Genomic DNA, 23,078 nt, shown 5'->3' on the forward strand with positions numbered 1-23,078 from the left:
TTTTTATTCTTTATTATTTAAATAAATACCCACATTTCAAAATCAGCTCATATCAAAATTAACATTATTGTTCATATTATTTGTTAACCTTTGATCCATGCTATCACATCAGGTCTTAAATAGAAATTTTACCTTAAAATGGTGAATGGTTATTGTCCATGTAAGAAATTTAGCATGGTCAGGGTTAAGGAGATAATGTGATAGCAGACGTAACCTAATTATTGTTACAATCTGAAATAATTACACATGTCATTACATTTATTACAGCAAACATCAGGCCACGGTCTCCAACAGGGGGCGCCAGTGAACGGACACGAGGCGCCGGATAAACCGAAAGATGAAGATATACATATATCCGATTTTAAACTTACAGATAAACAGAAAATGGCCAAAGAAACGTTTGCAAGAAGGTATTGATCATATTTTAAATTTCACTGCATTTGAGTGATTTTTGCTATTGTTCATGTGGTTTTAATATTGTTGCTGTGGCTAGATAATAATTAAAAGCCTTTGTATGAATTTAAAGAAATATTTCATGATATAAGAGCCATTTTGCATGCTAAGATTAGTTTTGTGATTGATTGAGTTTTTAGTAAAGTTCTTTTTATAAAGTTCTACCATTGAAAAATAGACGTTATACATAAAATCCATAATCAAATTAAAAACCACATGAGTTTTTATGAAGGAAATTTTTTTTTTGGGGGGGGGGGGGGGGGAGGGGGTGGGGAATAGGATTTTATTTCAATTTCTAAGGATAATATGGATATATTGACATTAATGTTTTTGCTTAAAGCTTTATCCAATCCTGGTGCTTGTAATAGACATTAGGAAATAAAATTCATAATCAAATTATTATGTTTTATTAGTCCAATTACATTTTAAGTAATAAAATTATCAACATTATGGTTTTGAACTCAAGTTTGTCTGAAAAATATATGATTTTTTTTCTTGGAAATTAACATGAAAATTATATGAGCTTAGCAATAATTAAATTTTTTATTATAACAGTCTATGGTTTATGGTTTTTCTTTGCACTTAACTAATGGGTTTTGATGCACATTGACCTTTCAGCTGATAAAATGTTATTTTGCAGAGGTATTAGACTAATAAAAGTCTGAAATATTTGTTTGTAAAATGTATTGCACTGATGTCACACATGAAAATTAATAAGGTTTGTAAGTTAATGATCAAACTTGTCAAGGTAGACTGCACTGCTTGAATGTGAAGGTTAAACCTGGCGCCATGTATACTGGTGCCAAAGGTGTATTACAGTTAAAGTTTCTGGATTGAAAAGATTGAAATTGTTCAGTTTGAATTTACATATTCAAGGATATTTTGCTTATATATTATACATGTATATGGATACAAAGTCGATTGTCTGTTGTACTAATAATATTTTACTTCAGTGAAATACTTTAATGTTTGATTTAATTAAATGAACAATATTTTACCTCACTAAAATTGACCAATGATTTGTTTCACTGAAATTGACAAATTGTTTACCTGTCTAAAATTGACCAATATTTCACTAAAATTGACCAATATTTTACTTCCTGTAAATTGACCAATATTTTATGAAACTAAAATTGACCGTGGAAAAAAACTGCTGAATCTCCAATTATGGTATACACATTTTCTTGAATTCTTAGTCTAGATTTTCCACCATTGTGATGTTGTTTTACTTATATAGCTTTTCAACTGTTCTGCATTGATAATTTAGTTAATGATAAATGTTTTCAGTATATTATAACCATATTGTTGTTATGTTTAGTATGCCAAGTTTTGGGCCAGAGGCAATAAGGTGATACCAGTTACCACTAACACAGCTATAGTACTACAAATTATACAAGATTAACATTAAATATTTTAGTTATTTTATTAAAACAAGAGCAAAAAATTATAACAAAATACATCATAAAAATGCTCCTGTATTATATACAATGTACAAAAATCACTTATTTACATGTATTTTTTTAAATCTTAAATCCGCTATCATTTGGATACCAACGTGAGTCCACCTATCTAGTTTAAAGTTAATTGTCCCATTATATTATGTCTTAGGCCATGATAACAAAAATACTTGTTTATTGTGAAAATGAAAGCAAATTTATGGTGTATTTTGTTTCTATTAGAATTAGTTCCATAAATAAAACTGTATAGCTCTGTTTTACTCCCAGAGAACAGAATTTCAAAATCAAATCTTTGGTTTTTGGTGTGTACATACCCAAGACATATTATGTTAAAAGTCTTACAATATTTTTAACTTCCTACTTTCTGTTTCCAAAAATAGCATAGTATTAGCCCCCCTTACCCCCCTGAATTTATGTAATGGACTTGGCCCTTTTTGAATTTGGGACAGTCCCTTGTAAGTGAAAGGGGTTTCAGTATTGAAATTTTGAATTTGAATAGCCAGAAGAAGCTAGGCAGACTGCATGGATGTGCAGGCTGGCCTGGCTCTTTATTGATGGCACGTAAACAACACTAAAAGAGAGAGTCTCATTGGTTGTTTCTGATTTGAAATTGACCAATGAACAGGCTCTTTACTGATATTGCTCTTTCATTTCAAAAGTCTCAAGGCGATGAATTTCATGAAATTATGTTTTAAAATTAGATACATGTATTTTGGTTACTCTCTTATGCAATAACATGTATATTACATATATAGAGGTACACTTAAAATAAATCAGTGATCTTCAAAATTTTTAATACAAATTTTATACAGATATTATCTCTCCATTAGAATATTTCTTTTTTTAAGGATAAAAAAAAATCTTTTTTTTTATGGTTACAATGTCGAGATTTTTCAGTTTTTTTCCCAGTATAAACAGTTATATTTTGATAATATATATATATATATATATATATGTATATGTTATATATTTTAATGATTAATTGATAGATAGTAATTACTTTATAATTTTATATACACATTTAGGTAGAATGTAAATAGCGTCTTCTTATACACTATTCTGTTATAGTCATGAATTTTCTCATTTATATATATATAGGCTATATAAAGTACACATAGATGTCATGTACATAGTCCATAAACTGCACCAGTCAGTTGTAACCCCCAGTCCCCCTCCCCTCCCCTCTTGGATAGCGGGGAAAATGAGACAAATTTTTTACATTCCATATGACTGAAAGCTGGGTTCAGTCATAAAAAGCAGTTTTATTTTCACACTAAACTAGTGGGTAATTGTTCCAACTTTTAGTGAGGTTCTAACTGTTTTTTCTCTGCAATGTAGGGTCTTTCACTTGGCTTTTAATGATCTAAGTCAAAGTCCCTGCTTTTCCTCAGAAAAAAAAGTCTCAAAGTTACCTCTATTTCTTGCAGGCGAGGGGGGCCCAAGTTACAATGAATGGTGCAATAAAGTATGTTAACTTTAGGTATTTTTATATTCATATAATATATAGCACTGGCTGTATAATAACATGTATAATGCAGTTTTAGATGTTTTTTATCATGTATTTGACAAATTATTTCATTTAAATTACATGCTATTAAAAATTCTTATCGAAAAAAAATAATGGCTGATGTAAAAAGATTTGTGTTTTTATCTCCAAACTTTTTTTTAGAACAATAACTTTTAAACTTTTGATTGTGTAGGTCTCTACTGTTTTAAGTTTATTGTGTGAGCGTATTAAACAAAATATGGGTTGGAGTTTGTTATTTAAGTCACAAAATTACAAAATTTTGAAAAAATACTTAAGACTTTGCTTTTAGTTACCAGCATTAAATAAAGTAAACAGGAAATCAATGCAATATTGTATCATCACATACCTCTGTTGACCTTTTGTTAAAACTGGATATTTTACTGAACACACATATTTTACCAACAACAATAAAAAAACAACAATCGTTATTATAATGTTCATAAAGAGTTATATTGAATCCGATCTCTGTTGTACATGTATCTCTTAACATTACTCAGCATAGTTTTTAGTTACTTTCTACATGTTTGACAATATTTTGTTTATCATAGCATTTTCAGTGTGGACTGTGCAAATCCAGTTACTTTTTTCTGTGAAATTGCATTGTGTGCAAAGCCAGTGAAAAATATGTAAAATTTAAGATATGATAAATCTGTACATGACAATACATATTTACCTTGTTCTTTAGGTTTCTACTATGAACCTTTCATATCTCACCAGTTATAGACTATTTTTAGTATTAGATTAAATCTTTATGTTTCTTTACTGCTTTTATAAAAGAAATATTAAGAAGTGAATATCAATTCAATTCAATCGGTGCTACTCAGGTGCCATATTTTGTATGAAATAACAACTAGGTTCACATGCCATTTTCTGACAGCAGTGAAGCAGATAGAAACAGTATTTGACATTTATAAGTCATTAGTTAAGTAGATTTGTCTAAAATTTCATTTACAAAAAAAATCATATGTTATTTACATTTTGAAATTATGAAATTTTAGTGAATTAATAGCAGAACAAACGTTACATAAAAGAATGCAATTATCAAAAGCAAATAACTATACTGAATTGCACAGGTAAGTTGTCCCCCTTTTTCAAGAAGACAACAGACTTGAAATAACAAACAGCTTTTTAGTTTTAACCAGTAAAGAGGAAAAAGATATGTGTCATGAAAGAACTTTTTTCCTGATACATGTAATATTTGGGTTTTACAATTTACATCCCTTTTTCCTTGATTGTAATATTTTGATTTCTTATGAAATTCTTAATGTTTTTTAATCTTTAAAAGCTTTTAGCTTTTTTACCTATATGCTATAAAATAAATCCTCCTGGTTAATGCATAAATGTTCTTTTCAGCTTATCCCTTATATTGACAAATGTAAAAAGTGTCCAAATAAATAAGAAATTTACATTTTTTTTAGAATTTTCAGGTATAAATTCTATGTTTGCCTTATAATCATTATCTGTAACAATATTTTCAGGCAAGGTGGACCAATCAGACGCGTTGTACAGCCTAGAATAGTTGGCCATGACAGTAAGGGTAGTACTACCTCCAGTACAGGAGAGCTGAAATCCCAGCAGCCTCAGCTAGGGCAGGCCAATGATCAAGTTCTTACAGCTGCTGCAGCTGCCAGTGCTGCTGTTGCTGCTACTCAACCATTCTTAAAGGTATGATCCTGATTAAGGAGCCCCTTGCTGAGTGGTTTAATTTACTTATCTTTTGCCCCTCACTAAGGTTTGAATCCTGACAGGAAGTTGATAATTTCTTATGAAGCAAGCCTTACACAGTCAATGGTTCTACTTCAGTGCCTTATGTCTAAAAGGCATACCCACATCTTCCACAGTAAAAAACGTGGACAGGCACAATTTTGTCAGTAGCAGCATTAATATAGAATCTGAATGGGAAATATTAAAACCTAATGGCAGTGATATTATTCTGTTATGTAGAGAGCGGAACTTGTTTTAAGTGGTTTTAATTATACACTTAAATCATTTATCTACAATGGTTATGTATTTGCATGCAAATGCATCTTCCAGATTGTGGCTTCAATGAAGGAAACTAATTATGTTTCAGGATTGCTATGTCATTAATTTTAATATAATTTCACAGCTGTCTATTGATTTTGTGACTGTATTCCTTATTGTATAATTACAAATGCACTGCCATACTTTATGCAAATACAATAAGACCTGTACCATACCGTCTTCTCTGATATACAGTATCCGTCATACGTAATTTTAAATTCTAAACGCACCAGTAAACCGAATAAATATATATTTCATTAGATTTTAATTTTATTCTATTATCGTCTCAGGAATTTTTTTAGTCTGTTGGGGAAACATCATTAACAGATGATGTTGTAAAATTTTAATGGTTTATGTCGCAATATCCAGTTACATTGACAGATTGACAGAAACTTATAAATATTTATATGCTATTTCTTGCTAAAATTTGCACTGCTCTCGTTAAAAATAGAAAGTCATTATGACATGCACTAGCAGGATGTCCTAAACAACTTTGAAAACAATAAACATCAATGATTTATTATGGTTATCTTTGCTGTAGGTTTAGTAGTCTAAGGAATATTCATGAAAACTGGTAATATGTTTAATTAAGCATACCTCACTTTGCATAATAATTTCGATGTCTGATTAAAGGTTCCATGTAAATGATTTTTACACTTCAGTATGTCCCTTCTTGTCATTTTGCAAAATTGCTTTGATTAGTTTAGTTTTGGGGATGTCTAGTGCATTTTGTTGAAATCATAAGCATGCTTCCTGAAATCTGCAGTAATGTAATTCAGGAAAAGTAGTGTCTCTAGTTTATAAAGGTAAAGGAAGCCATTTGGAATTGAGTTTTAAGTTGGAAGTGTGATCTTGACTGCCATTTTCCTAAATAATTTTGTCCTAAGTGGATTGTTTTGCCATTTTCCTAATCTATCTTGATAATTTCAAGGACTACCATTTTCAAGTAATATAATGTTTCAGAACTGCCATTTTCCCATATTATCATGTTCTCAGACTGCCATTTTCCATTTATCATGTTTATAATATATTAAAGTTCCAGGAAGACAAATTTCCATTATTTTCAATATACTATAAAGTTCTGTATCAAAATTGAAATATTATAACATTTTTACGAATGGTCATATATTTGTCATACTTAATGATTGGTGTGCTTTATTCTAACATGTTTTTTTCCCATATTCTGGTGAATTGTGTAGATATAGTTCTAATTTATACCTAACAATATTTGAATTAAAAGCTTGAGCAGCTTATAGTGAAATGTTTAGCCTGCTCAGATTGTACAAAATGGGTCTGTGCAGCTGATAACTTATTATTCCAGCACTCTTTCAAAATTTGAATAGAGTTTAAACTAGGCAGCAACAACAACAAATATTGAAGACAATAAAACTATTACTCAAATAACAACTGTTAGTTAAGCAATTGTTAAACAATAATTACATTCAGTTTAAAATGTCAAAGCAATTATGCTGCAGCTGGGAATGATTTTTTTTTTACTTCTTTGGCTGATTGCCAATTTTCGAAAATGAGAGAGAACCGATGCTATCAAATTAAAATTTTATTCTTCCTTGTTAGTGTATATTCTTTGTTATTTATGTGTCTGCAAACCTTCTAGAGTGTATCTGAAATGTATACACTTGCTCTAAAAGCTTCAAAATGTCATTTATCTCCGAGGTTTTGTAACTTATATTACGTCTGCGATGCTTTTAAGGGACTCCTCTGCACAATTTAAAATGATGCTTTTGTCCTCTGCAATGTAATTTTATAAGGAAATTACAGTGTTTTTAAAAAAATCTTAAAGTAACATAAGGTAATTTATTGAATTACTTATTGAACTTGGTATGAGTTATTATTTGGACTTAGAAAAAAAAAATAATTATTTATATTACTACGTTATTATTTGAACTAAGGAAAAATGTTTCCTACTTATTGATTAATTTTTAAGGCTTACATTTATTTTGTAAAGGAAAAACGTTTCTTACTTACTGGCTTTGTTTGTTGTTGTAAATTTTCCCCTTTGAAAATTTGTTCATTTTTTGATATATGTGTACTCAAATTATGAACTTACACAGTCTAAGAAATCATTGACACAAAATCAAATTAACTCAGACTCTTTGATTGAGCAGTTTAGGTAGCTGACTCACTGCCTTTGCGTGTTCAAATACTTTTACGGACTCCAAAATCTTTCTGAAGGAAGCTATGAAAATCTTTATGTATGGAAGCTACAAGAATCTTTATGTATGGAGGCTATAAAAATCTTTATGTAAGGAAGCTATCAAGATATCAACCTAGGTCATTTTCTGCTTAAAATAATCACAGACATAGGCACCTAATGTCTCCCTTTAACCATAAACCTTGTATGTCGCTTTATGACAAACCAAATTTAAATGTTTTACCTTTTAATAGATATATGTATTTGTTTATTTATTTCAGGCCCAGCAAGATATGGAATTAAAGATGGCTGAAGTGTTGGCTCGGATAAATGAGTTACAGAGTGGCGGATCAACACAGAAAGCAACGATGTCTCAGACAGATCAGGATCGTGTACGTCAACTGGAGAAACAAATAGCTGATATGACTGACAAAAGAATAGAGTATATGGAGAGATTGCAAGAACAACAAATGGCCATGCAGGTACACCATACATGACATCATTCAGCTTTATTCTTAATTATTTTTTATTTTTTTGCCTAGTGAACAAAACATATTCGAATGTTTTTGCATGTTTAAGTGACTCCACTGAGGTTTTTGTGTTTCCCCTATTAAGTAGTGGCAAGTAGTGGCAACATATAGGGATCAATTTCATCCGTCAATGCAATTGGCTATCATGAGGTCCCTGATTGCTCTTGTTTGATATAGATCCTTACAGGACTGGAAATATTTTTTCGGGATTCGTTTACTTTTGTTGTAGGTCTGAACCAATAACTTGAGTGTAAAATATTATAACGTATGCTTACTCTCTTTTCCCAGAGTAGTGCAAAATGACCTTCAAATTGAAAATAGCTTTGAAACATTAAATCAAATCAGGCTCAAATGTTACAAAAATTGATTTGAGATTTAATTCTGAAAGTACTTCTTATTATCTTTTGCATGTTTTTCTGTTTTAAATGCCCAAGTTGATGATGATGTATGTTAGAATTTAAAATTTTAGGTTTTTAGACTTTTGGACCTCAGGGGAGTTCCTTTAATGTTGTAAAAACGTGCATATGATTCATATGAATATATTTATGGTTTTCATTTTAGTGGATGATAATAATACACTATTCTATAAGAAGTTTTTTTTCCTATTAATCATTCTGTAAGTTATTGAATATATGATTATAAGCTTAAATCATACATATTTCATGTTGTATATCATTATAATCACTGTGGTTAGCCTATTTAGTTAAGTATTTATTTAAAGTACATTTGTTTTGCACTTTTACTTAATAAAATATAATCTAATTAAATAATAAAGATATATTTTTCTTCACATACTATGTATCTGTTTTAGGCAAAACTGCTTTCCATGACGAGGGAAACAAATGGTAGACCATATCAGCCAAGGTCATACAGTCCTGAGTCTCGTTTCTCATCTGCACCTAATAAGGCTTTCTCCAAGACAACTGTTACCAGGCAACCACCAAATGTTGGAGATTATTCAAAACACAGTGCCCATGACCTTGAAGAGTCAGCCTCACCTTTGGATACTCCTGCACCTAGAGCAAGGGCACCAAGACCTACCATCTATGATACATCGGATATAGAATATAGGGTTGGAAGGGCAAGGTCACCAAAAGCAAGGTCGCCAAAGGCAAGGTCACCAAAGGCAAGGTCACCAAAAGCAAGATCTCCAAAACCTAGATCAAGGTCACCAGTAAAGGAGAAATTAGGTAATATAAAAAGCAAAATAACAACACTTTTTAATGTAAATTGCTTTCTTAATTTTTTCTTAAAACAAGAATGAAATAAAGAACTGAATGAAAATGAAATTTAAAACTGAGAAATTTTTGATTAGCAAGACAGTCAGGGTTTCCATTTGACCCTTGAAATGACTCTGACCCTTTAAATTTCCTAAAGGCCTGATTTGACCCTCAGGATTTTAATTGGAGGGTCAAATTTTGTTAAAATCATTGGGATTTGGCCTTGTAATTGGCAAAACTTAGTCTATACGGGTCAAAATAACTTTCAGGATTCCATGGCTAATGGCAAGTTGAAATAACTAATTTACACATCTGAATTATGTATTAAGCCTTAACTTGCTGAATTTGTGTGTTTTGAAACTGGAACACAGAGTTTGCAGTCTGGTCTTGCTAATATGATATAATGGTTGGTGGCAGTGGTAATGGTTAATTACTAGTAATGTATTTTCAGAAATACATATTTTCAGTCCATATTTTCAGATCGTGGAATATTACATCAAATATTGGCGTCTGCTGACTCCCCAGCTAGAGATAACTATGGCATTTGTAGACCCCCAGCACAGCATGAAAGGTAGGGTTTGTAGATGTAGTGTCTGTAGAAGTAGACAATAATAATTAATAATCCTTTTGACAATATATTGAACATTTTGCTCATTGTTGTTGTATTGTTGTAACACATTATGTGACTTTCTGGGGCTCTGTATGCTGAACACAGAACATTATATAATAGTGAAAGGCCTACTGGATGTATGAAAAATGTTTAACTTTTGTTTGAAATATAAATATTTTTCAAGTGGGGAGAGATGTTAACATATCAATAAGTGCGTAGCAATGACCACCCATTCCACTGTTTATGTCTTAAGAGAGGAGATTATTTCTTACTATAGGAAAGGTCTTTTGTCTTTTAGTGCCGGAAAACTTCGAGTCTTATTCTCTTTTACAGTTTCTGAAGTTCTTATGAATCAACTTACATAATTATTTACTTTATTATTCTAAAACAAAATTAATTTTTATTTCACTCAGGACGGCTAGCGCCTGTATTCGGCGATTTCATATGACGGTTTAGCGTCAATAATAATATTATAAAATATATTTATATATAAATAAATAAATATAAGAATATACATCACATTATTAAACTAACATTGGAACATATATAATTATTAAATTATAATAAAAATTAATATTATTTAAACATATGTAATCTTAGAAAATCTCTGGAATGGGGACAATAACTACCTCTGGGCGAAGGGTTATGTGTCTGTTTTCAACCTAAACAAAATGCAAGTTTTCCTGTTAAAACATTTTCCCCTTACAATGAGTTTTCCTATGAAAATGATGTTTTCCTTTTATAATGTGAAAATGAAAGGCTCCCTTGAATACAAAAGTTTTCATGTGAAAATCAAAGTTGAAATGTTAAACTGAAAGTTTTCTGTGAAAATGAAAGTTTCCTCTCATTGAAAATTTTCATGTGAAAATGTGAGTGTTAATGTGAAAATGTGAGTTTTCATGTGACATTAAGTTTTCACGTGAAAATTGAAGTTTTTCTGAATACGTGAAAGTTTTCTTATCAAAATGAATTAAAAATCAGGTAGAAATTTTAACAAGGTCAGTTTACCAGGAAGATTAATCATGCGTATCAGCAAAATCAGCATAATGTTTCACTCATTCTTTTGTGAAGTAATCAAAAATCCTGCTACCACTTAACTTTAAACAGAAAATACTTAACTTTAAACAGAAAATACATTGTTTTACACATATGTCCGGACAGATATGTTCATGATGCGATTTAATTCAGATAAAAGCTTGGGTGTTTTGATTTTTGATTTGTAACATGATATATAATATGTCAGCAACAAATGCTGAAGTTTTGGATATTCTATTATTCAATCTCCAAATGATAATAGCTGGTTTTATGAGGTCAGGCAATGCTTTCTTGACCCCCGAATTTCAACGTCAAGATTCTTGAAATAGACATTTAAATATTACCATTTACGGAGGTTGAAATAAATTTATTTACTTAATTTTAAAAGAAACATGCACTTATTGTTGATAAAAAAGTGACTGACAACCACTGAACAAAGAAAATACTAAATTAAGCATTTTCGGGGCCGTCCGGGTTTGGTGGTTGTCCGGTTTTGGTGGTCCACAACCAGTAAACAGAAAAATACATGGAATTTTACACAATGCATTAATATTGTATTTATCCTGATTGTAAATAAAACATAAGATAACCAAATGGTCCTTGAGCATGTAAGAATAATGGTTTGTGTTATACTATGGTAAACAGATACATGGATTTTGTAGGGGAGCATGCTAGAATGTAATAAATTTGTCTGAAGTTTAATTAATCTGTAATGAGAAATGTTACCTATGTGCTTCTTGATACAGACCTACTTAGATTGTTCAAAATACAATCTCTTTTCTGTTGCTGTTGTTGTTGAAAAAAGATATATATTTTTTGAGTAAAGGAACAAGTAGACGAATATTTATTTATGGTTTTGATTTCTGATTTTAAAAAAGTTTCTAACATGGGATATATGAATAATGTAAGGGAAGTAAATCTAGCAGTCATGTACAAATTCTCACTCTCCTAAAACTGTTTCACTACCATTTGTGCTACATGCCTTAACATTGTAGCCTTTGAATGCCTTTTGTGATAACTGAGTAATGACCTACACATGTCACTGGTACAGAGCCATGCTAGTCTGAACACCCTTGCCAGTCTGTACTCCCAATCAATCTGAACACCCATGCAGTCTGTACCTCCAGTCAATCTGAACACCCAGGCCAGTCTGAATACCCAGGTCAGTCTGAACACCCATGCAGTCTGAACATCCAGGCCAGTGTGAACCCCCAGGCAGGCTGAATGAATCCAGGCAGGCTGAAAACCCAGGCCAGTGTGAACACCCAGGCAGGCTTAAAACCCATGCAGTCTGAACACCCAGGCAGGCTGAAAACCCATGCAGTCTGAACACCAAGGCCAGTGTTAACACTTATGCAGTCTGACTGTACTCAATACTGTTTCCCTTCCATAATTATAGCATTTTGATTAATTTACAACAGACAGTTACTCATTCAAAACAGCTCAGATTCATTACACAAATTTGGCTTGATAATGCTAAACTAGTTCTTTACAACAGACCCAGTGTACTTTCAAGATTTGTTTGTTTTGGTTTTCTTAGCCAATTTAAACATGTTTTTGATTATATCTTAGTGATTGACCCACCTTGTCAGCTTTCCTGGATAACTTACCAGTCATTACCAAAATCTATGCAAGTGACCAAATCCTATTCCAACATGATTTCTAAATGAGCGATAAGAGACAAATGGCTTTTAGACTTGATGTTCGAGATCATTTGTCATGGAGAAATTATGCCATGCCCAAGGCTCAAACCAGCAACCTATGGATTTCTTATTTAATTCTCTCCCTATTGGAGTTTAAAGCGGTAAACTTGAACTGGCAAGAAAAATACTTATTCTTTTAGCCTTAGGCTATAACGGGACTTGGACACATTTTGATACTTTTAGTTCTGTTTGTTCATTTAGGTATCAATGTGCTTAGGTAGAGACCTGTTTGTTATGCAAAATACATTGCTATTAATGTTAAACATTAACTGTAAATGACTCAGTCCTTTTACATCGAAACATCAATAGTTTGCATGGAGATCACACGTTTTGTTTGTTGGTTTTAAGACCAGGTGTGCAAAAATTATACAGTTTGTGACTATGAAAATTAATTAAAGTCAATTGCATACACCAAATTACTTTTCTATGCAAAATGATACAAATAGGAAATTTCATCTTTTGTGAAGACATGTTTAAAATATGTACAGTTTTCATCATATCTTAGTGCAAACATTCTTAATTTAACTCTGTAACCATGCTGAATTTGATTTTCAAACCGTTTAATATTTCTTAAAGAAATTCAACTGAGGTTCAACGATCTAAAACATAAAATATGAAAATGTTACAAACAGTACGTGAAGCACTTAAAACGAAAAACTATGTGAAGCATAACAAAGATTTTATACTATGAATTAAATGGAAAATTGTTTTTTTTTGCAATTATTACCGGGATTTGAGTGAAAAGCATTACATATGCTTCTCATTTTTGGTCCATGTTTCACAATAAAAATGATTATTCCCGGAAAATGAGGTGAGTGAATGAGCTGAAAAAATTTGCACACACCTACATCAATTAGTACAAATTCTGAAAAATATTTTCAATCCCGCCATATTAAAAAAAATCTCAGTGGAGTCCCTTTAATCAAGTTATTTTTTTTCTTGACACTGAAATAGACACAGTATAGACACCTTGGCATAAAAGTACAGTAAAAGTTCCTTAATTAAGACCACCATCGGGACTGGACTGGACCAAATAGTTGTTAATATCGCGTTAGCCTCATGTGCACTGTGAAGGCAGCTGTATTACTTATTTTCTAGTAATTATTCAGACAAGACCAGCCTTTGATATACTGACACAAATACAACAAGGGAGTGAGACATTAGTAAATGAGTCAAGTGACCTTTAAAATGGAGATTTGTTATCAGGAAGTTTTGTCTAGCTTTGTGCCATAATATATTTTTGTTTAATGGACTTATCATGCTTTGAATTTAAAATTGTTCATTATTAATGCCAGGGGCTTTGGGAATTTAGCAGCCAAAAGTACAGCGTCTGGTCAAAACTGCATGGTATACAAGCTGTACTTTTAAAATGCATAAATCCCTGACCTGTGGAATTCTAAGTATATATAATAAGAATTTCACCACAGAATGTTTGTTAACAAAAGTGCACATGTCAATGTTTGTGGTTAAATCTATTGTTATTCAAATAAAAGGTCAGGGTAGGAATCTATCAATAGACAAGATATCTTAATTAAATATTGCTGCATGCACTAGGGGCAAATGCTTACTTTTTGACCTCAAATCTTGATATATTAACAATTTATGATTTCCTCTTCTGCCTTTTTGAATTGCTTTCATTATCCACATATCTTTTATATTCATTTTAAAAGAGTCATAATTCGTCATACAAAAATAGGACAAAGCCTATTAGAGAAAGAACCATTATGTGTGATATATTGCCATCCAAATTCTTGAAACATAATCTGCGTACAACTTATCAACAAGGGCTCAGAGCAGTCCATGTAGTATAAGAGTTGATAAATTAATGTGTTCAAAAACTATTAAGATCTTAATTAATAAATCAAGTCACATTGTCCAATGTTGAACTTTTAAACATCCTTCATTTTCATAATTAAGTGACATGCTCAAGTTTATGTATTTTCACCTCATCAATTAAGTATGACTAGAAGCCATTTAGGACCTATCTGAACCTAAAGATTTGAATTGTGTAAATTAAAATGAAACAAGATCTGTCAAAATGTTAAGAAAGTAGGATACCGTCTTTGAATGGAAGTTAAGTTATTGTCTTCTGGTAGAAGTAGAGTATTGTCTGCTGGTAGAAGTTTAGCACGGTCTGTTGGTAGAAGTTGGGTATCTTTTGTTCCTTTGTGTGGCGTCTGCTGGCAAAAGTTGAGTAACGGTAAAAGTTGAGTTTTTTTCTGCTGGTACACTATGTAGAAGTTGAGTATGTTGAATATCGTCTGTAATAGAGGCTTAGCTGGTAGAAGTATTGTCTGTAATAGAGGTTTAGCATCGTCTACTGGTAACAAATTGATAACCACTTACCATCTCTATGCTAACTTCTGCCTGTAAAAGTGAAATAGCATCATGTTTTTATGCCCCCGGGCATATAGTGATTGAACCGTCCGTCCGTCCGTCTGTCCGTACGAGGTTAACCTAGAACGGCAAGTTGGATTTTTCTTAAGTTCTACCTGTACCAATGGCTTCTAAGTTTACACACTTACTAATCAATACAAAGTACATAATCTGGGCAAGTTACATAACTCTGGCTTTCATATTTACCAAGTTATTGCCCTTTTCAGCACTTAGAAAATGAAAAATGGTTAACCTAAAACGGCAAGTTGGAAATATCTTAAGTTCTATCTATACTAATGGCTTTATAATTTCCACACTTACTTATCAATACAAAGTACATGATATTGCCAAGTTATATAACTGTGTCATCCATATTTCCCAGTTATTTCCCTTTTTTCACTTTGAAAATAGGGCCTTGTCTGGTTAACCTATTTCGGCAAGTTGGATTTATCTTAAATTTCTCCTAATTGCTTATTTTCTTTAATGATATCTTTCATATTTAGTAGGTGGATACCTTAGATGGTCCTCTAATTTTTGTGGAGTAAGCGGTCTCTAGGGTCAAGGTCAAGGTCACTGGTTTAAAAAATAAATATAAACATTTTTGCTCATACAGCCTTTATATTTTAGTTGATGTTTTAGTTTAATACAAACATGGGAGGTCCTCCTTCTTTGGGTGTAGTAAGGGGTCATTTGGGTCAAGGTCAATGTTACCAATGTCAAGGTCACCAATGTTAAAAATAGATTTTTACAGGTGTATTGACCTTATTCTATAGACAGATGTTATTTATAATTGATAGAAACATAAACTTTGATGAAGTTAGTGGTCAGTTGGGTCAAGGTCACCAGTGCTAAAAATAGATTTTTACACATTTGCTCATACAGCCTTTATTAAGTGACAGATATATTTTATATTTGGTAGGAAGATAACTTGCATGGTCATCATTTTGATTGGGGTAGGGATCAGTGGGTCAAGGTCACTTGTGCTAAAAATAGATTTTTACACTTTTGCCCATACAACTTTTATTTATTGACAGATATATTTCATATTTGGTAGGAAGATAACTTGCATGGTATTCTTCCTTTGGATGGAGTAAGGGGTCAGTTGGGTCAAGGTCACCAGTGCTAAAAATAGATTTTTACACTTTTGCCCATACAGCCTTTATTTATTGACAGATGTATTTCATGTTTGGTAGGAAGATAACTTGCATGGTATTCTTCTTTTGGATAGAGTTAGGGGTCAGTTTGGTTAAGGTCACCAGTGCTAAAAATAGATTTTTACACTTTTGCCCATACAGCCTTAATTTATTGACAGATGTATTTCATATTTGGTAGGAAGATAACTTACATGGTATTCTTCTTTTGGATAGAGTTAGGGGTCAGTTTGGTTAAGGTCACCAGTGCTAAAAATAGATTTTTACACTTTTGCCCATACAGCCTTTATTTAATGACAGATGTATTTCATATTTGGTAGGAAGATAACTTGCATGAAGTTGAATATTTTTCATCTTCACAAGTCAGAGCAATGACTTGGCAACTTATATTTTTCACAATTACAAAATGCTATGACTTTGTCAAGCTATATAACTTGTGTTTACAATTTTTTGGCAATTTTTCTGTCCATAACTGAGTGAATGGGTAAACAGTTTTTGAAATATTGCTACTGACAAGAATCTGAGCCGGGGGCATTTGTGTTTAACAAACACGTTCTTGTTTTTTTGCTTAAACAATTTCTCGGTGACCTTGTATTGAAGCAAAGTGAAATATGTATTCATTTGTGTAATATGAGTTACAGAACATGGATGTATCTTCCAAAGACAACTTTCATGGATTCAATGAGGCAGCATACAAACATGAACACCTAAAATCAGCGTCCCATGAAATCACTAAACAAACAGAAGCGTATTGAGTAACTTTTTTTTTACAGGAATGAACCTAGCAGAAAATACAAACTTATATTACAGAAAAAAAAATCTTATTTCTATTTTGTAACTATTTTGTTTATGAAATTTAAACAATTGTCTCGATTTATAACAGGTAAACGTTGGTTGATGGATGGCAGAAAGGTATTCGGGAGCCTTAAATCAAAGTGACATTTCCGATCTATCTTGTTGTGCAAGTTTGTTTTTTTACATAATGTGATGATATTTTACCTGTATTTAAGAAAGAGGAAATATCAGCCACAGATAATTGTAGTGAAAAACATTAATTAGAATATACTATTAAAAACAACAACGATGAAAACAACAACAAAAAAACAACAATGTAAAATATAATTATTAAAGGGATTGTAGGCATTGTATGTGTCAATTTTAGATAAGGTCTGTTGAATAGAATGGTTAAAGTTTTTTTTTGTATTTTATTTTTTTCAAAAGAGTGTACTAATCCTTTCTTGACTCAAATTTATACTCCTTTTCCAGAAGAAAAAAAATCCATCCTGCATACACCCCATTTCTGCCTAGGTTCTTGCTTTTGTCTGGTGAGACCCTTACTGTAAGGATTTAAACAAAAGAATCTGTGAATAGGTATCTTTTATTCAGAAAAAATGCTTTTTGTGACTTCATGTTTTTAGCGTTTTTAAAAAAGCATTTTGTTTTCTCCAAAAGCTATGAATTATGTATATATAATCTATAATTACGTTACGTCCCAACTTTCTCAACCCAGGGGATAAGAAAATGTTGGTATGCAAAATTCTTGCATGAACATAAGTAATATCATATTGTTCTTTCAATATTTTTAGGATGTGATGGACTTAACTGCATACTTATATTAATATGCAAATATATGATAAGACTATCTTTGTGTCTCGAGGCATGCTTTTATTTAAAAAAATGCTTTGTTTAAATATCTTTGTGTTCAAGCCCAGCATAATTGAGATCGATGAACCTTGATACATGAAGATTTTCAAAATTGAAGGTCATGATGCCCTTCTCAAAGTGCACACATGCATACACTCACACTCTGATAGATAGTGTATTTGATTGATAATGATTGATAAAAGCCCAACAATTATAGATATTAGAATTAAGTATGTTAGTTTTGTTCGGATGATGAATTCAGTTGATGAATTACAAGTAATGGGAACTTAGTGCAAAATTTATTGAGCAGAAAAAAAAGAGCAAATTGACTACTTGAATATAGTAAAGAAAAAGTCATGAATAACGTGCATGGTATAACACATTTGAAAATCACAATGAGTCTTAAAGTTACAAAAAGTATTCTATGTTGAAAATTCTCATCCTACAACTGTTACCATAATAGCCCTCATCCTAAATTTGGCAGTTACAATTGTCAGTGATCTCCAGCTGAAGTTTGACGGATTAAAAAAACACACCATGATTGAACACACCACATTGCTGCATCGCTCTGCGTTCAGCTCAAAACAAAATTCTACACAAATTGGCACGAGATCACTTGACTATCTCTTTCTTTGAGTGTAATGAATTGAATACTACTCATTTTATATAGTCATTAGGTTTCCTTTCATTTTTTGTCTGTCTAAGAATTGGATGATTTAAAAAGAAAATTCAATCTTTCATTCATATAGTCGGTTACTGTTACGGAAATACCAGCTCAGTCTTTTCTAACCGCTAATTCCATTTTTCCCCTCTCAGTAAATTACAATATTCACGTGAAACTCCACGTGCTTGGCGTACTATGATATTAAAGCAAACTAGTGTTACATAATTTCTTTCCTTTCACAGATCAGCAGTTATTAAAATGAAATACAAGAAACTGGATCACATTATTTGATGTACAATTTCTTGAATATTTTTTAAAACAGCAGAAAGAACTGAAATAGCCAGTTTTTATATCTCACACGTTTCCTAAGTTTATTTTTACAAGTAGCAGAATTATTTTATACAGAAGAAATATTACAAGACGTGAAACATACGATTTTGTTTATTAAATGATTTGTAGCTAGGGAAACTTAGTGGGCTGGCCTGGGTCTATGCTACAGGCAAATGTTTTAATTTCTGTTGGCTAATAGACGTACATGTATTACAAGTTACTGTAGTAGGTGAAAAGCTGAAGTTGACGTATTGCAGTATAAAAAAGAATAACCTGTAAAAACAATATTTCCGTACAAACAAAACAAAAAAAACTGTTATTGTTATGCATCGCATATGAATTATAATTTTAACAAAATATAACGTTTCTTAACAAAATATGCTACAGCTAATTTAAGTAGGTAGATGTTTTAATGCACTACTCACTTTCTGGTACTTTCGTATAATGCAGATGCATACAATTATCATACAAGTTACAGGCACTCTAGCCTACCTTTATAACCCTGGAATTTTGAAAATACCATACGTAGCCCGATCTATCGTTCAGCTTTCAAGTCCGGTAGGAGGCATTTCTTGGGCGATTTGATTGCCACTAATATGCCTCTTGTCATCCGCTATTTATCATTATTTCCATTATTAATTTGGAGAAATTGCTAAAAAATGGTACAAAAAAGGAAAATTTGATATCGTTCATTACCCGCAAATATACTAGTATTACTTTGAATATTGTAAAACTGTGATCAGTAAACAAATAAATAAAGAACTATACAAATGAAGAAAAGACGGACCACAAACAAATCATCATGTAGTACCGAAAAGTAAAATTTAAATCATCTAACATCACCATTTCACACCGCCAAATCAGGAATGTTTTAATTTACTATTTTCATACAGTCTTCGGAGATTTGAGACAGACAGTTCCAAAATGAGTTTTAAAAAAAGAGAAAAAACAAACTTTCAAGAATCGAATTAAAGTTCTATTTTTAACACTTAAAATTTGTCTAGACGCTTTCCTAATTATTTGCAGCAGTTCTTGCTTCTTTTGTTCACCAATGCCTGAAAAACAAAACTACTGATATGTTTCTGTAAGCAAGCAATATGTAGCAATGTCAGTTTTCATGTTTTGCAGTTTGTTAGCTACGTAACTTAGCTTCGTAACTTCACATTTTACGAAAATAGTGGAGTTCATTAAGTCCACCCCGCTTCACAATTCTTACAATCATTATAAACCATAAATAGACGTATTAATATTTTAATAATCTATGCATGGCAAAACCAGGATTTGCGGATTGCTCTTGCACTTTCTTTTGTCATATGAAAGTGTTCTCCATGTTTGATATTGTTGAGAAATGATTACGCGAAATAAGCACACCACACACACAAATAAGAAAGAATAATCACTTCAGCAAAATCTGTTATTGTCAAATTGAGAGCGTTGGTTTAACAGAAAACAAAATGCCAAAAGCCAGAGAAGCGTTTGTTTTATTATGTTTAAAATATTGTTCTAACAACTGACAAAACTTTGCTTTAAAATATTAACTGCTTTTATACAATAAAGAAAATGTTGAGGTTAAGAACGAAACCACAATAATGTGTACTTAACCCTCCATATACTCGAACCCAAAGTAAGAAGTGTATGTCAACAGTATAGAACCAGGTCCGGAGGTTATAAAGACATTCTCTTAGCCCAAACTCAAATCTCAGGTATTTGATTGGTCAGAAACTCCCACAAAATGTTCACTGAGCAATGAAAATCCTGAAGTTTGAGACAAGACTGAAAAAAAGTTTTATAACCTCAATGCAGTTCGTGCAGTATGACCAAGGTTTTACATTGTTGGTATTTATGGTATTTTGTTATGAAATATAGTATTTTGTTATGAAATATAGTATTTTGTTATGAAATACTTTTAACTTGCAATGGACTATTCCAACTTCAAAGCAAGGTAAATTCAATACACACATTGAGCAGGTTAAAGGTTAAGTTTTCAACCGAAGAGATCTGAAAGAAGTCAGACCACAAAGCTTAAACAGGAATATGATATAAGACTGTGTAAACATACTGCGATTTAAAATTTGACTTGATAAAAAGGTGACAAAGTTTGGAAATCAGAATAATAATTATTAGTATTAAAACGTGACATTGTGCAATTTAAAATAAAAGATCAAAGACAAACTGATTCTCTCTACAGCAAATTAGAGGGGTAAAATATGTCTCTTATCAAAAAGAGACAAATGAAATTGTGCTCGAAATTCCCTTATGACTCGTAGTAATTACATTTGTGACAATTTATGACTTTCATTATAACCCCATTTTTGTGTTGCATTGTTTTGGCATCATTTGAAAATGGTGTTGAAAACTCGCAGAAAGAAAGGAATAATTTTTTGTCATGATTTAAGTGAAAATGTTCTTTGTAATTGATTAGTGCTCGTGCAAAAGAAAAGAATTGTTCATATGTACTGTTAATTATTGTCAGTGGTTTTATTGGTCGTTCATGTCGTAGACCTTTATCATTGACGCTTTACTAGACCTGCTGTGACGGATTTAAAGCTCTTCTGCGTTATAAAGCTTTTTATCGTACCCTTGTCAAAGATATGTTGGAAACTCGGAATATGACCTTTGTAGTGTTGTTGTGACTTAAAAATAGAGAATCCCTAAAGAACGCACAAAACGACAAAAATGAAAATGTTTACAGGCTCCGTTTGAAGCCTGTTCATGAACTGTAATGGAAAGTGCAAGTTGCCGTCCACGCCCCGAGCACCAGCTTAAGCAGTATTCAACATTTAACATGAAATTGTAAAATTTTGGAACATCCGCAGATGTGTTAACCCGGCTTATCAATTGCATTATCAAGACAGTTTCTTTAACTACGCCAACTCAAAAAGAGGCTCACGTTCGTCTGCTCGTGTTTATTTTTCTTTTTATGCCTTGCTTAATGTAAAACAAAAACTTATGTTTACAATTGGAAACACTAATGATGTTTAAATTGGTTCCTTAAGTCAAATCAATAATGTTGCCGGGATACGCTCGCTCAGCGTGCGGATTGATACATTACGAACTATTTAATTAGTGACGTAATTTTAATTTCCGTCTTTTCTCCGTATATCTGTTTATAGTTACATCATAATCTTGTCTGAAATGTTTTAGTTGTGAATTAGAAACTGGGGAAATGGTAAAGTTCGTTTTACGCAAATCTGCTTGAGGTTATAGCATGTAATACTAAAAAATTGGTGCTTTTTGAATGTTAATTACTGCTGATACTATTACCCTCGAGACCCCATCTAACAATACCCCTCCATATCCTACTCCTAAAACATACATACAGACAGACTGACTATTCGTGTGACAGTTTATTCCAATCCGCCGTTTGTTTACAGTAAGTCTGTAAAATAGTTTCTTTGCAAGCAACAGAACTGAAAGATTGTTTTTGAATTTGTCAAGTTTGCAAGATGTGATCCGATAGTCAACATCGGGATTACCCTCATTTGTGATTTGTATAATTATTGACTTTAATTGAACAACACAGATGTGGATAACCGCAGTAGGAGATGATTAAACAAAAATTACCCCGACAAACTTTTACGTTTCATAAAAAAAACCCAAGGGAGGTACGGGGACAATATATGTCTCTTTTTGAGCGCACGTGAATCTTTAGAATTATCCTAAATTCCTTTATCTGGCGGTTTCCTTTGATGGTACCTGGGAGACGCAAACATTTAAGAGTAAAATTGTCATCAAGATAACGCGATTGATTTCGGATTACGCTGTCACACTTGTCAGGAAGAGAAAGTGCTATGTTGACGTAATCCTTATGAATTATGCACTTGTGAACATAAAAAAGTCTACTTTGGGGGAATTTTTGTGTATCAATATTTTATTTGCTGTAATGGAAGGTGCTTTCCTATCGTCTGTGTAGCTGCTTCCTTAATTTGTATTCTCGGAAAATCTTATTATTTTTGCAGTCAACGTGCTACAGATGCTATTTGGCTTATATTAGTTTGAATGCTTTTGTTAAATATTATCAAATTATTATGAAACTTATATTAAAGAAAAAGGGGAAATTATAGTCTCTACCGTTGTAGCATGCAAAAAATCTAAATTTATAATATTGTATAACATTTTTATTTCACATTTTATATCATGATCTTAAGGCATACATACACAAATTTCACATAACAGCAGATAAAATGCGTCAGAGCTTAGTTT

The 23,078-nt window shown here is 31.9% G+C and overlaps 1 protein-coding gene across 1 annotated transcript in view; it reads left to right on the top strand.

Annotated features, from left to right (window-relative positions):
- Positions 1 to 271: 271 nt before the first annotated feature.
- The window catches only part of LOC132757267 (protein TALPID3-like), a 119,915-nt gene continuing 97,108 nt past the window's right edge, over positions 272 to 23,078 (top strand). The window contains exons 1-5 of the mRNA XM_060748519.1: positions 272 to 410; positions 4,917 to 5,103; positions 7,894 to 8,094; positions 8,954 to 9,332; positions 9,843 to 9,933. Coding sequence (XP_060604502.1) covers positions 385 to 410; positions 4,917 to 5,103; positions 7,894 to 8,094; positions 8,954 to 9,332; positions 9,843 to 9,933 — 884 coding nt within the window. The 5' untranslated portion in view covers positions 272 to 384. The remainder of the gene's footprint in view (positions 411 to 4,916; positions 5,104 to 7,893; positions 8,095 to 8,953; positions 9,333 to 9,842; positions 9,934 to 23,078) is intronic.

The sequence above is a fragment of the Ruditapes philippinarum genome, unplaced genomic scaffold (genome assembly GCF_026571515.1).
Source record: "Ruditapes philippinarum isolate M1 unplaced genomic scaffold, ASM2657151v2 ctg770_1_1_1_1, whole genome shotgun sequence".
NCBI lineage: Eukaryota > Metazoa > Mollusca > Bivalvia > Venerida > Veneridae > Ruditapes > Ruditapes philippinarum.